Source organism: Phlebotomus papatasi, chromosome 2, assembly GCF_024763615.1.
Source record: "Phlebotomus papatasi isolate M1 chromosome 2, Ppap_2.1, whole genome shotgun sequence".
NCBI lineage: Eukaryota > Metazoa > Arthropoda > Insecta > Diptera > Psychodidae > Phlebotomus > Phlebotomus papatasi.
Genome location: NC_077223.1, coordinates 62,150,585 through 62,166,862, shown reverse-complemented (window position 1 = coordinate 62,166,862; position 16,278 = coordinate 62,150,585). Strand labels below are relative to the sequence as shown.

General features: G+C 33.2%; 1 protein-coding gene across 3 annotated transcripts; it reads right to left on the bottom strand.

Annotated features, from left to right (window-relative positions):
* Positions 1-2,390: 2,390 nt before the first annotated feature.
* LOC129802006 (uncharacterized) lies at positions 2,391-13,435 on the bottom strand. 3 transcript variants are annotated; one of them, XM_055847536.1, is made up of 5 exons: positions 13,183-13,415; positions 5,997-6,637; positions 5,288-5,917; positions 4,021-5,209; positions 2,391-3,960 (listed from the first exon to the last, which is right to left on the bottom strand). In XM_055847536.1, the coding sequence occupies exons 1-5, from the start codon at positions 13,394-13,396 to the stop codon at positions 2,489-2,491; spliced, it is 4,146 nt and encodes a 1,381-aa protein (XP_055703511.1). In that variant the 5' UTR covers positions 13,397-13,415; the 3' UTR covers positions 2,391-2,488. The 3 variants fall into 3 exon arrangements, with proteins under 3 accessions (XP_055703511.1, XP_055703512.1, XP_055703510.1); XM_055847537.1 differs by lacking the exon at positions 13,183-13,415 and adding an exon at positions 6,704-6,952; XM_055847535.1 differs by lacking the exons at positions 2,391-3,960; positions 4,021-5,209; positions 5,288-5,917; positions 5,997-6,637 and adding exons at positions 8,704-10,406; positions 10,476-11,664; positions 11,755-12,381; positions 12,469-13,112 and having other exon boundaries at positions 13,183-13,435.
* Positions 13,436-16,278: the final 2,843 nt, after the last annotated feature.

Sequence of the window (16,278 nt, the reverse complement as noted above, 5' to 3'; positions counted from 1 at the left end):
GTAGACAATTTTTTTTTCATGAATTTCGAGATTGGATGGTCTATTTTTTTATTAATGTAATTCATTGAACTTTAGAATAAATATATAGTCATCGTCCACGTATTTATGTAAAGCTATTAAAAGGTAGTAATTTTCATTATGTTTTCTATAAATGAAATTCTGATTTACGGTTGCAAGCTTCAGAAATACCCAGTATCGAAATTTGTGTCGTTATTCTGTGATACCAATACAATTTGTGATTCTTTTAACGATCCAATGCGGTATTCCGTAATTCCTAATTATTCCATTTAGAATTTCCCTGATTTTAAACGTTACTGTATACAGCTTTATGGGAATACTCAATCGTTGATGACTGATCTGCCGTAGGTGACTTTAAGCTAACTATGGCTACATGGCAGAAATTGAACCATATTATTCCGTATAATGAAAAGGATTCTGTAATTGATTTCCTTTAATTTTCTATCAAAAGTTTTAGAGCGATTCCATGGATTTCTCTAACTCTTTGTAAAAGACAAATGAGCAAACAAAAATCCAATCCTGAAATTATTACACCACATCCATTGTAGTCTTGTAGGGTCTGCACCAATCCATAATCTGACCTAGAGACGGCTTAGCGTAAAACCAATTAATAAACTACGTCTCCATAAATTTTGCACAAGCTGGCTAAAAGTGGTTAAAGGTGTTTTTGCCCTTGTATCAAGATTACACAATCCCATGAACATCCGAAACTAAAAGGAAATTGTTTTTGATATCTTACCTCATTTTTCTTGAATAATACAAACTGATCAATTGAATTTTCTCCGACTTCGATGTAATTATGATGAGCTTGATGTCAGTCAAGTAAGGGCGTCAAAATATAGTTTATGCATTATACCGCTTCAGAGACGTCATCAGATACTCTCTACTGACGTCGAATCATATTACGATAAGCTGTGATTAAAGTAAAGTATGCAATAACAGAGTCAAACATCGACATCTGAAAAATTTTCGAAATCAATAAATTAGGAAGGAAATTGGAAGAGTATGTATATTCTGAATACAGGACGATCCGATTTAGTAAACTGCTGAATCATGGAATAATATAAAAACTGAATCGTTTCGAATAAACGTAAATATACCAACTAAACCCTATGATTTTCGCCTCGTGCTCAAAATTGTTCCAGGTGAAAGAACGCTACCTTCGGACGACTCAAATTTTGGACAAGTCAATTGTTGTTTGTTTTTTAATGGATCTGATCCGTGGTTTTCTTCAGGAAATTTAAAGCAACGGACTAGCTTTTAAAATATATTATAATTGGTCAAATTGATTATAAAAATACTGAAGGAAACGAGTTGTTCGAAGCTTAAGTTGTCCGAATGTAGTGCGCTTTCCCCTACACATCAAAACAATCTCCCACAAACGTTGGGATTTCCAAAATAATCGCTTTTCAAAAAATAATAACATAGATTGTACAGGGGTTATCGACACGTTGTGACCTAGTTACAAAAGAGATTGTAAACAATTAAAAATTCTCGCTAAAGTCAAAGTCAGTGTCATCAAAATAAACTCCTCTGCGATAGGGGATTTGTTGGATGTCTGAAGAAAGACAATGAAGTATTCCCATGGCAAAGATATTTTAGGCTTATTGTAAGAATATCCAAAATCAAAAAAAAAAATAATATTGTACTTAACGTAGTTAATAACTTTTATGCCGTGGATCCTGTTTAAATTATTTAAATGAGTACTACTTCTATTTCTCTCAAAATTGTTGTAGTTTGTAGACTGATCTACGATAACGCAGCATCACGACAAAAAGTCCTTATCATTATCAAAACATTACTTAAAAAATAAATTGAGGTTATTACCAGTTTAATTTGTAACATGTCAAAGATCAAACATGTTTTTATTATGTAGTTTCGAAAAAAAAAGAACTTTCCAAAGCTTTGACAATATGAATAGCTGTAGATGAAGTTAGTCAGCTCAAACTGTGTCTTGGAGATTCATTTGTCGAACGGTTATACTAAATTCGTGTAGTTCCTCTTATGTATCTGTCTCAGGGATGTCACATCAGTGGCGCTATAGGCAAGACCGTTGGCTCTTCAGAGGATAGATACCGGCTTGATTTACTCTTGAGGAAATGCGCTTGATGGAAGCCCTTCCCTGACACTTGAGGAAAGTTGTTCCTGGGCGGTCTACAATGGACTTAGCATTCTTCCAACACGGGATAATATTGTAAAAAAAAATAATTACCTTGTTATACAACATTTCGATACGTTTTTAATAATCTTGGGTATCAACTTTTTTAAAGTACACATCCAGTACATTAATTTTTGTTATCTGATTTTTTCGAAAATCGTGGAAGCTTGAATCTGTCACAAACTGTCCTACCTTACTTCAAAAGTGCATTCAATTGACGATTATTAATTTAAAATCATTTATTTGGCATCCGTATATTGAAACAGAAGATCGTTATAAAGTATTTAGCTTGTGTTTCGTGAAAATCCTTCTTTAGTTTTGAGCTTGAAGTCCAAAGCATTTGCCAATGTTCTTATCGGAAAAATTTGATCCCCATATAGATACACTTCTTCCATTGTAACCAATCATAAAAATCTGCTCTTTAAACGTAACATCCGGAACGAAAAAAATTGTGTCCATAACTTTGACGCTTTGAATCCTCCTTCTAGCCCAATTCATTGGTACCAGATCGATTTCATTCTCTCCAATAGTAATATCATATTTATCTGAAGATGTTGAGTTGATTTTAGGATAGGCTGTAATTGTTGTATTCCGATACTCGATCTTAAGTGCCAGTTGGTCCTCAAATATTTTTTTCACATACACTATAACAGATTTAATAGTCGCATACATGGTCCAAGTATCCGAGTCAGTGTGAAGATAGTGCCTGTTTGATTTAAGTCTATTTTCTACAGAAACAATTACACAATATGGAGCTGGGAAGAAATATTCCATAGCATAAGTAAATCCTTCAATAGCCACATGGTTTGGAATTAATAAATCTGGAGGGAAATTGAAAGAAAAAGCATTTTCAGGTAGCAAAACATCCAAATTGACATTAGGCGACGTCATGGGATACGATGCCTTTAAGATAATCTCTCCAGGTGTCCTAATCTTAAGTTTATTTTTTAAAGGAACGCCGTTATTTGTCGTTAAGAACCAAGTCCAGAACTGATCGAAGTATATTAAGAAATGCTTAGGAACGTTTTGATACTTCAGCGACATATCCATGTCCCTAAGAGTTGTAGCAGCTTTTCCACATCTGTGATTGTTAGTTGGGTCTTTCGACTGAAGATATGGTGACTTGTGAGTACATTCAGTATAAGTCAATCTTTCATCATTACCATTGTCTTTTTGATCCAATGAAAACGCCGATTTTAACCTCAAGGCTAATCCAAATTGATCCGTGGGGCATTCAGTGAGGTCTCCAGAAGACGTTCCGTAATACAGATGATACATTGACTCGTCACTGTTGTCAATAATCTTCCTAAGACAGAATCCTGAAGACTTCACTCTTGGACCCATTCTTAAGATTTCAGTATTACATATGTGAAGATGAATCACTTTGTAATATACTTGTACATTATCGTCTTTATCCTTGAACTCAATCAATAACTCTCCTCTAGAACTTACACCGAGAGCATACTTTGTAATCGGGAATACATCACTTGGTTCAATTGTTGCCTTGAAATTATACGAATAGGCTGAATGGGCCAAAAAATTCCAGTTAATGTAGCTCAGTAGAGAGACTAAAAAGTTCTCATCAGAGGCTTTGAAGATGTCTGAGAAAGGTCTCTTGTACATCATTTGTTCAAGAGACTCTGGGAACTCCTTGTTGTTCGCTGGATATTTATAATCAAAAACTTGCATGTGATATTTAAAACCAAAATCTGACTGAAATTCGAGTAAATCGTATAATTCATAAGTCAACTCGGAGACATCAGCTTGCTGATTAAAATGTTCGCCTGCAAAAATATTCATTAATAATTTTAGTAAAAAGTAATATTTTAGTCAATTTAACTTACCTTTGTTTATAGAAAGTGGTTCACCTCCAATCTTATTCAAATGCACCGTTGTCGCTTTCTTGAATCGGATTCCAAATAATGGCGATAAAGCTTCAGTTAACTCAATGAATAAATTGAAATCTTCAAGAGTTTTGTTTCGATACACCTTAAATGCAATTTGTTCTGTCAAGTGGACACTGGAAAGTTCTCTGGATCCCTGAAGAGCTTGCAACTTCGGTTGATAAATATACAATCCAGTAACACTTTGCGCAGTAAAATTGAAGCTACCCAGGATGTTCATCACAACCGATCTTTCAGCAACTTTGAGAGAATTAAATTGCGAAGAAATCATCCAAGGTACATTGAAATACAAATGAACATTCCGTCCAGTATCAGTGGGAAAGAAATAATCAAAGTTATAATGTTGGAAAACATCTTCCATATGTGTCTTCAATGGAAATAATGTGAAATCCTGAACGCACTCCATTAAGTAGCCTAACGTCATTTGGAAATCAAAATTATCAGTTAGCGACATAATTAGTGTATCTCCTCTATAGAAGAAAAATTCATAATTGATATTTCCTTGTTCCATAAGAATTCTCTTCATATTTGGTAGAAAACTTAACTTATCCACATCAAACAATCTTATGAAAACTGTGTACATTTTGATTGGACGATCATCATATTTCTGATACACATCGAAATGGATTTGCTGTAGGCCCCAAGTTAAATCGTTAAAGAAGAGGTATCCCCGAACTGAAAAGGCTAATGGATAATCTTCTGGGCTTTCGTAAGCAAATGCCATTGATCGACTCATTGGTTCTCTATTTCGAAGCCACAACAGAGCCGATTCCGGAAGTTCCTTGACTTTAACGAAAGCTCTAACTGACGACTCAAAAAGATTGTAAAGCTCATAGTTTGTATCTTCGTCCATTACTCTCGCAAGGGTTTCGTATTGATCATACGATGGCATTCTCTTAAGAGCTATCCTTAGAGCCACGGCCTTAAGTTCGGAACTTTTAGACACGTCCCTCAAAATCTTAAGCATTAGATCAAACACGTACTGCCCATCAGTTGACTTCTCTAATGCTAAAATGAGATGCATTAGCATATCGTTATTGAACATCACTGAACGAAGCTTTATGACATTGGCATCAGCTAAACTGATACAATTCAGGTTGCCTAATGCTTGATAATAAAGTCGCTGGTCCTACAAAAACAAAAAATATATATGTTTCGTATAAGATAAGAATCCTCTTCTTGAAAATATTTCTTTGGGTTAACTTACGTTGAAATTTGACGATGATTCACTGATTTTAGTGAATAAATCCTTCTTAGCTTGTTCCATAAGGTCATGCAAAACCGCAGGATTGGTACGAAATCCTGCTCCAAGGGCAGATGTATAAGCCAAAAGGGCAGCATTTACATTTTTATTAGAGTCCCAAACTTCCTTCAAAGCTTCAGCGACTTTAGGAGTAGGTTGCCTAATGCTACCAGCGAGTTTGGTCAGCATCTTCTCCATCAAATTGTTTCCGACTTCTTTCAAAATAATGAGTTTCTTGATAAAGAGCACACATTCTTCTGTTCCGATATACGGAACAATTTTGTAGAAAAATTTAAGAACTTTTGAACCCTGTGCAGATGTATCTTTGCTTAGTAATATCCAAAGATCATAAAATTGTTGCAACTTGAAAAATTCCATTATGGAAATAACTTTAGTAAGCTCTTTCCCTACAGGCGGTACAAGTACAGTTACGTTTGTTATATGTACTTCCCAAATATGATATATTTTAACAAATTCAAGTTTGACCTCATTTATTAGAGTTTCTGTACTGATATTCTCCATTGACTCAAGATTAATCACACTTTTCTCAGCTTGATTAGGGTTTGAAGTCACTAACTCCAAATTCTTCTCACTCTGAAAGGCAGAAACGAGGGAGATTGTGAAAATGCTATCTAGAGATGTTTTGACCTATTTAATTAATTAATTAACTCACTTCAAAGTCAAAGTCAGTGTCATCAACTGATAATGTAGATTCCTCAACGAAATTGAATTTGTAGGACGTTTGAAGGAAGTGAACCAAAGATTTGCCTTCGACAGGACTCCAGAAAATCTTCTGGTTGGTAATCAAAGAGTCCAGGATAAAGCTCTCCTTTTTTCTTAAAAGATTGTACTCTCTGTAGTTACTGACTTTCAAACCGTGAGGTTTTGTTAATCCTTCGACATCACTGAGGACTCTAACATTTTTCGAAGTAGAGTTTTCACAATCAGTCCCAAAGGGATCAAAGAATTGTTTTACACTAAAACTGTTCCATCCAGTCATTGCTCCTATGCTATTAATATTGCAAGAACCGTAAATGGTTGGAAGGACACTTTTGAAAACACTCCTCTCTTCCTTACGATTATCTTCGAAAACAGAATAGTCGAAAATCAAAAAGTTTCCAATGGTTTTGTAAAAATTCCAATTATTTTCGGGATCATTTTTCCGCACAATAATTTTGCCTTCCGAAGTTAGAATGAAATCCTTTAGCTTTTTATCGGAAATATCCACTGAATATTCATCTGGATCAGTAACATCACCATTTCTTACAAAAGACTCAACTTCTTTCGCGGAGATGTAGACTTTATCACTTCCATCTTAAAAACAAAATTTGAAAATTGGTTTTATATGACAATTTTAATATGCTTTGTGTAAAAACTCACAAGGAATAATATGCAATCGATAGATCTCTCTAACATTGCTGTCAAATTTCGATTTATAAATTCCACTTGTTACATTAAATTCCAAATCGAACACTGATCCATTCTGATCTCCTCTAGCCTTCAGAATATCCAAATATCCGCTAGCAGCTTGTACTATTACATTTGCACTGAGATGAAGGCACAGAAGAATTAAAATGCCTTGTAGTACTCCCATTTTTAACCGTCACACTCAAAATTCCGAGATAGACTGAAACCCAATTGTAGCATCAGACTTTTTATATTCATCTTTATCGTAAGTTAATGAAATACACGCGAAAAAATAAAATGATTGTGATGTTTTTGCTTCATCTCATAACAAATATAGATTAAGTGGAATGGTTATATTTATGATGAATATTGAGCAGAAAAAAGAATCTCAGTAAATAATTGAGATATTTTATATTTTCCTATTGTTGTGCTTATCGCATTGACAGTTACTCAAAATATTTGTATGTTATTGGATTAATTTTATTAGAAAATTGAGGAAATGAACACTTTGTGACACAAAGATAGGAACATTTGTATAATATAAAATACAGAGTAAATTTTTTTTTAGTATGTAATTTAACATTGTCAAATTGGATCTATGAATTGTGCTGAGAACTTAGGAACAAACTTATATTTTGAATTAAAAAATACTTATTTTTTGTGGTCGAAAAATAATTTTTTTGCTAGCTAAAAATCAAAATGAATAAAGTCATATAAACTTAAATCATTAAAAAGTATTTAATTTAAAAGAAATAGTACAGCGGCCCAGCTTTATGAAATGCTCGAAGTCACGTGGTATAGACCTAATCCCTGAATTATCCCTCTGTATGTTTTTTTGGGTCTACAGTTCCTCAAATTTAAACATTTGGGGGGTAAAAATGAAATTTCTCACTCCTCAAATTTGAACAATATTTTCAAAAATGTTACGGAATTCATGTAAAATTCACTTTTCCTAAATTAAGGAAAATAACTTTAGAGAATTTATCAATGTAATTTGTTGTTCAATAGATGGGTTTTGATGAGGAAATTAATATATTACGACAATATTGAGAAAGCACCAGAGAAAAATAGTTCTTATTCAGACTCCATGCAAAATTTCTTTTACATAACCTCATATTTTACATTTTGAATGCAACCGTCGCGTCGTTCAAATATGAGGAGTTCAAATTTGAGGAACTCGACTGTATATCAGTTTTTACCGCTTAAATTCATTCTCAAATCGAAAAGCAATTCTGAACTAGATAAATGACTGAAATGTGAATTTTAAAATGTATTTGCCATTAGTAACATGCTTACGCGCAAATAAATAAAAAGAGATATCGAGAAATATAACTCAATTATGATTACTTGACCAATTCTTTACCAATAAAGACCGATGCAGCCCGCTTCAAGAATTTCAATACCTTTGAATACCTTGGCGAATTTTCCGGTCATAGGTATTTTTAGACGAAATGTTCGTCTGGGCTACCTTTAAAACATATCTGAAAATAATTGACAAACCTTCGGTCAATTTTTACAAAAAAAAACCGAAAACATAATTTTGGAGGGGCTGGATGGAGATTACGAGAAAATGGAAAACAACGTCTGGAAATATTGTGTTTTTATTGGGGGTCACCAAAGACCACAAGTTGATATCTCTTATCATTTAACTTCCAGGACATTCACAAATTCGAGAAAAAAGCGGATTATATGCAACTACACTTTCTTTGAGTTAGAGCAATAAAATAAAAGTTTGAAGGTATAAACTTACCTTAAATTCTTGTGAATATAACCTTTAAAAATAGTGACTTCCATGATATATGCCAAACTTAACTTATTGAGCCAATCAAATTGAAACCATCTACCACACAAATGAAATTACACTAACAATTTTTAATAAGAGAGCAACATAGGAGCTAGAAAATGGCAAGTATCACTTATATAGGAAAGAGTTACTCAAGACTTAAGGAGTATTTACAAATGAAAAGAAATTGTTGTAATTGAAAAGAATCTTTATTTATAAAAATTGACACATAAAAACATTTGCTTTATTTTCGTTTACATAGTGTCTCAAAATTCTAATAAGTATGACTCAATGCTAATATTACTTTTTTTAATTTGTATTTGACAGTGGTTCAAATTGAAGTTCCCAAACTAACGAGTGATATTTAAACTTAAATAAAATTATCACAGGTTTCGTAGTCCGTTTCCCCTTCTATATTTACAGCTTGCAACCCGAAACATTTTCCATAGTTTTGATCTGCATTATAAGACCCAAAAATCGTTATACCGTGACCATTATAACCAATCATAAAGTGATTTTCCTCTTTCGAAGCTTCCGGAACGAAAAAGATTGTGTCCAAAACTGTGACGCTTTGTGTCCTTCTGTGAGCCCAGTTTACTGGTATCAGATCGATTCCTTTTTCTCCAAGAGTAATATCGTATTTCTCAAAGGATGTTGAGTTGATTTTGGGAAAGACTGTAACTTCAGTTTTAGGATATTCGATTTTAAGAGCCAGCTTATCTTTTGATACTTTTTTCACATAAATTTTGACTAAATTAATATTGGCATATTCGGTCCACGAACTGGAGTCAGTATGGAGATAGTGCCTTGAAGATTTAAGCCTATTTTCTGTAACAACAACTACACAATACGGAGCTGGGAAAAAGAAGTCGGACACATAAAAGAAATCCGAAATACCTAAATTATCCGGTGTTAATAAAGTTGGGGGCAGTTTAAAAGAATACGTTTGTTCAGAAAGTATGACGTCTAGATTAAGGAAAGGTTCAGTCATGGGGTAAAAAGCTTTGACAGTAATATCTGTAGAAGATTGAATACTAACATGATTTGTTAACGAATTTCCGTTATTTGTTTTCAAGAACCAAGTCCATATTTGATTAATATATTTCATAAGTTTTTTAGGAATATTTTCATAACTAAGCTTCACGTCCATATTTCTGAATGTTGAAGCAGCTTTTCCACATCCGTGGTTGTTGGTTGGGTCTTTTGACTGAAGATATGGTGACGTATGAGTACATTCAACATACGTCAGTCTCTCATTATTGTGATTTTCTATTTGTTCAAAAGAAAAATCCGATTTAAACCTTACAGACAAACTAAATTGATCCATTGGACATTCAGAAAGATCGCCTGAACCAGTTCCGTAGGTTAAATGATACATTGACTCATCACTTTCATCAACAATATGACCAAAACATATTCCTGAAGACTTAAGTCCAAGCCCCATCCTCAAAAGCTGTATATAACTGTATATGTTTCTTTTTGTACTTAATTTGTAGTAAACTCGAACATTATCGTCTTTGTCTTTGAACTCAATCAAATATTCTTGACTAGGGCCTACACTAAGAGCATATTTTGTAATCGGGAATACATCACTTGGTTCAATGGTTGCCTTGAAATTGTACGAATAGGCTGAATGGGCTAAGAAGTTCCAGTTAATGTAGCTCAGTAGAGAGACTAAAAATTCCTCATCAGAGTCTTTGAAGACGTCTGAAAATGGTTTCTTGTACATCATTTCATCCAGAGACTCTGGGAATTCTTTATTATTCGGTGGAGTATTATAACCGAAAACTTGCATGTGATATTTATAACCAAAATCTGAATGGAACAAGACTAAATCTTGCGATATTGGATAAGGAATTACATCAATGTCAGCATGCTGAATCAACATTTCAACTGAAAAAATATAGATATCTCAGTATATAAAAAAATTTCAAAATATTTTTACCATTTTATTTAACTTACCCTTTTTTAACGGACCCGATTCATCTCCGACCTCGTGTAAGTGTACTGTTGTCTCCTTCTTAAATTGAATACCATGTAAAGAGGTTAGGCTATCAGTAAGCTCGAAAAACAAATTGAAGTACCTATTATGTATATAGCTATACATTTTGAACGCAATCTGATCGGTAAAACGAACACTAGAAAGTTCCCATGAACCTTGAAGACCTTGCAGTTTAGGATGATACAAAAATAATCCAGTAACACTCTGTGCAGTAGCATTTAAACTAACTAAGACATTCATGGAAGCGGACATTTTTTCTACTTTAAGGGATTCCAAATAGTAGGAGTACATCCATGGGATATGAAAGTATAAATGAGCATTACGTCCAGTATCAGTAAGGAAAAAGTAATCAAAGTTATAATGTTGGAAAACCTCTTCCATTTGCGTAATATAAGGAAGTAAAGCGTATTCACAGACACTCTCTTTAAAATATTTATGGATTTTCTTAAAGTCAACGTTATCAACAAGTGACATAATTAGCACATTACCTCTGTATAAAGAAAATTCATAGCTGATATTGCCCTGTTTAATTAAGTTCTGTCTAATGTTTGAAAGTGAATTAAGATTTTTCAAGTTAAGGAGTCTGACAAAAATTGTGTACATCTTTAATTTACGGTCACCGTACTTTTGATATACATCGAAATGGATTTGCTGTAGGCCCCAAGTTAAATCGTTAAAGAAGAGGTATCCCCGAACTGAAAAGGCCAATGGATAATCTTCTGGGCTTTCGTAAGCAAATGCCATTGATCGACTCATTGGTTCTCTATTTCGAAGCCACAACAGAGCCGATTCCGGAAGTTCCTTAACTTTAACGAAAGCTCTAACTGACGACTCAAAAATATTGTAAAGCTCATAGTTTGTATCTTCGTCCATTACTCTCGCAAGGGTTTCGTATTGATCATACGATGGCATTCTCTTAAGAGCTATCCTTAGAGCCACGGCCCTAAGTTCGGAACTTTTAGATACGTCCCTCAAAATCTTAAGCATTAGATCAAACACGTATTGCCCATCAGTTGACTTCTCTAATGCTAAAATGAGATGCATTAGCATATCGTTATTGAACATCACTGAACGAAGCTTTATGACATTGTCATCAGCTAAACTGATACAATTCAGGTTGCCTAATGCTTGATAATAAAGTCGCTGGTTCTACAAAAAATATAAATAAAAATAATATATATATTTTTTAGTACAAGACAAAAATTCTCTCTTTAAAAGTATTCCTTTGGGTTAACTTACGTTGAAATTTGACGATGATTTACTGATTTTTTCGAATAAATCCTTCTTAGCTTGTTCCATAAGGTCATGCAAGACCGCAGGATTGATACGAAATCCTGCTCCAAGGGCCGATGTATAAGCCAAAAGGGCAGCATTTACATTTTTATTAGAGTCCCAAACTTCCTTCAAAGCTTCAGCGACTTTAGGAGTAGGTTGCCTAATGCTACCAGCGAGTTTGGTCAGCATCTTCTCCATCAAATTGTTTCCGACTTCTTTCAAAATAATGAGTTTCTTGATAAAGAGCACACATTCTTCTGTTCCGATATACGGAACAATTTTGTAGAAAATATCCAGTTCTTTGGAAGCTTCAACTGATGTATCGTTGCTTAGTAAAATCCAAAGATCATAAAATTGTTGAAACTTGAATAACTCCATTACTGAAATTATTTCAGTAAGTTCTCGTCCAACTAACTGATCATGTCTTGTTGAAATAATTCGAGATTTTTCCCATATAAATGATATATCTTTAAGTCTGTCTCTTACACAACTTATAAGCGTTTCTGAATTGATATTCTCCATTGATTTGAGGTTAACTACACTTTCAGCTTCAATAGGGTTTGATGTCACTAATTCCAAATTCTTCTCACTCTGAAAGGCGGAAAAGAGGGAGATTGTGATAAAATTCTATATCAAGAAATATTTTGACCTATTTAATTAATTAATTAATTAACTCACTTCAAAGTCAAAGTCAGTGTCATCAACTGATAATGTAGATTCCTCAACGAAATTGAATTTGTAGGACGTTTGAAGGAAGTGAACCAAGGATTTTCCTTCGACAGGACTCCAGAAAATCTTCTGGTTGGTAATCAAAGAGTCCAGGATAAAGCTCTCCTTTTTCCTTAAAAGATTGTACTCTCTGTAGTTACTGACTTTCAAACCGTGAGGTTTTGTTAATCCTTCGACATCACTGAGGACTCTAACATTTTTCGAAGTAGAGTTTTCACAATCAGTCCCAAAGGGATCAAAGAATTGTTTTACACTAAAACTGTCCCATCCAGTCATTGCTCCTATGCTATTAATATTGCAAGAACCGTAAATGGTTGGAAGCACACTTTTGAAAACACTCCTCTCTTCCTTACGATTATCTTCGAAAACAGAATAGTCGAAAATCAAAAAGTTTCCAATGGTTTTGTAAAAATTCCAATTATTTTCGGGATCATTTTTCCTCACAATAATTTTGCCTTCTGAAGTGAGAATGAAATCTTTAAGTTTCTGTTCAGAAATATTCACTGGAAGGTCATCTGGATCAGTTACAACATCACCATTTCTTAGAAAAGATTCACTTTGTTTTGCGGAGATATAGACTTTATCACTTCCATCTTAAAAACAAAATTTGAAAATTGGTTTTGCTTTAGAGGACATTTTAATATGCTTTGTGTAAAAACTCACAAGAGACAATATGCAATCGATAAATCTCTCTAACATTGCTCTCGTATCCTGACTTATAAATTCCACTTGTTACATCCAATTCCAAATCGAACACTGATCCATTCTGATCTCCTCTAACCTTCAGAATATCCAAATAACCGCTAGCAGCTTTTACTACTAAATGTTTACACAAATTAAGGCACAGAAGAGTTAGAAACACGCGTAGTACTCTCATTTTCAACCGTTTTACTCAAAATTCCGAGATAGACTGAATTATATTCAAGGAAGCTCTATTATTTATATCACGTTGTTATGTAAAATTGTCCATCATTTAATCTGCTCTGTGTTGTGTTAGATTATTGTCAAAACAAATGTGTATTATTTTTATTTGAAAAGGTCAGACTGCATATTCCTCAGTTTCTGGGAAAAGCGTATAACCTAATTGTGAAGTATTTCTAAGAATTAGATCTATCATATTTACACTGAATCTTTATTTGTTATTAATGAAGTTTTATTGAGAACCTAATAGTCCCTATACACTAGAGAAACTTATGTCCATATTAAGCAGATTTCTTACGCTTATGTACGAAAAGCTATTCAATAAGGACATACATTTCTGTTGTGCGTAGAGGCCAAATAGGTAGCAACACTTTATAACTTCTGTTATGGTCTCTACACACCGAGGAAATTTATGTCCATATTTGGCGTTACTGAAGAAATTTTAATGGTTTTATCTATACTGGTTCCTTGAAGATACTTTGGATAATCAATTTGCTTTAATATCTCAAATACTAACTAAGAGCACTTGTAGTTTTAAGCTGCCCTCATGGCATTTATGGCCTCTACACACTAAAGATATTTATGTTCATATTTGACAGTTCTTTTTATACAAGTAGGAAATTTGTTTTAATATTGAAATAAATTTCTCTAGTATATTTTTTTTAGTATGTATTTTGTTACAAGGTGTTTTTTTATAATAAATTTGATGAATAATTTACCATGACATATACAACCTACGAAAGAGCTTTTCCACCGTTTTGCTCTGGAGGTTGGGCACCAACGCTAAGACGGCGGTGGACGCAAAGTCACAAACATCTCACAAAAATCTTATTGTAATGCGCTATTAAGACATTGCATTGTTGATGAAATAAATTATCTATCTATCTATCTATCTATCTATCTATGTAAGGGTTATTAGAGTAAGATATACAAATATTCGTGGTAATAGAATTTCAAATATATGAATCCTGATTTTAAGAAGATTCCTGATTTGAGAAGATTATATTCCTGATTTTAAGAGATGAATTATAAATTAAAAAAATATAATTTATAAAAATTACGTTGTAAATGGTTTTATTTATAAATTTGGGTTTTGAGGTGTTAGTACTACTATTGCATTTTAAATAAAAAACTATAATATGTATTGATTCATTATTAATTTCTGCTTAGAACACAAAATTCGATCTTTTAGCCCCCAAGGAATTTTATTATTTTGCTATCTGATGATCTCTACTGTTATTCAGTAATACAACAAATCGTGACTTAATATTTTGACACAAACTACATCTGCAAAACATTTAGTAGCATTATATCTAAATTGATGGCCAATATTATATTCATATCTCTGACACGTAGTACATCAATTTGGATTAGATGATTAGAATTGGTATATTCTATGCAGATGAAATGTTATTGGACGTTCGAATCGAAATGCAAATGCATTTAATTTGGAAATGCATTTGCGTTCTGAATAATACAAATTATTTACGTTTTAATGGGTCATCACATTGATTTCCCCACGGATCTCCCAATAAAGTTGAATAAACTTTCCACAGAAGGAATTCACTCATAGAAAGAAATGCCCGTATCAATGGTTTTGGACAATATTTATCATTGAATTTATAAACATTTCTGACAATAAATAAAACAATTAGATAGAGAGGGCGATATATTCATTGTCATCAGTGCTTTTGGAGAGATATTTCAATTCAAAATTGCAAAATCTATTCTGTACCACCATGGTATGAGAGTTGATTACCAACCAACTTTATAGTTAAAAAATCGAAAAAAAACTGTGGAGGAGTCCTTATCAGGTCGTATATGCCTCATATCTATACGATGTTTCGTTTATTAATTTTTAAAATGTTTGACAATGCATTTATGAGAAAAATCAAAAGACAGTACAAATGAAGTATAATCAATTTTGACAACTTGCGATAAAAATACAACTAATGATTAAGCTTTAAGCTTATGGAACTGGCATTACTTAGAACACATCTCGTTAAACTTTTAACTCTAAAGAGCATTTTATCCCTGAAACTTTTTGATCAGGAAATTTAATTCTCTTTTAAACCAGCATTTGTTTCGAATCACAAACAATTCAAGATTTCCTGTACTGATTCTCAACTAGACCATTAATTTGTCTTACAAAAAAAGTGATCCTAAAAAATTCGAGTGTGTTAAGACTTGTCGGAGATACCAAGACCTTTCTCCTGACTCCAAACTTTCGCCAATCGGTTGAGAAATATTCTCACTAAAGTCGTTTTAGTGTTTAACCTTGAGAAACCTAATTAGGAATTATTCAAGGGCATTTTGGTGTAAGTACAAAATGTTCTCTAATACCATCTCCAAAACATATTCAAAAATGAAATTGGTTTTTTTTTTAGATATATTGGTATTTCTAAGCAGGGCGTTATTATCCGTACATAACATAAGCGCTTGAAACTTGTTCTAAGAAGTTTGGACGGTGCCAATTCGTCAGCAGCATGAACCGATTCCAATTAGGTTATGAATCGGCAATTAATCGATTTATAATCGATAACTATTTTTTAACGGAAAATCATTTATATTGATTCTAAGGGAACCGAATAGTGTATTTGTTTGGTCTCGTTGGGAAGGTCTTGGAATTTCCAATAAAATTAAACAGGTTCTAGTCGGCAATGAAATGGCAATCAGCCGATTTATAACCAATTACTAATTTTTATTCGAAATTCAGTTATATTACATTTAATGTATTTTGGGCAATATTTTGAGTGATTTGAAGGTGGACGCATAAACTCCTTATCTGGTGATTATGACTCTTAAGTGACGTACAGTTTTAAAGGCAGTCCCACTTTT

What these genes read in the sequence shown, in the direction of transcription:
- LOC129802006 (XM_055847535.1), bottom strand. Translation starts at nt 13,396, where the DNA reads ATGAGAGTACTACGCGTGTTTCTAACTCTTCTGTGCCTTAATTTGTGT. An exon ending in TCGATTGCATATTGTCTCTT is followed by an intron (nt 13,113 to 13,182) that starts GTGAGTTTTTAC and finishes TTTGTTTTTAAG; the next exon opens with ATGGAAGTGATAAAGTCTAT. An exon ending in ACACTGACTTTGACTTTGAA is followed by an intron (nt 12,382 to 12,468) that starts GTGAGTTAATTA and finishes TCCGCCTTTCAG; the next exon opens with AGTGAGAAGAATTTGGAATT.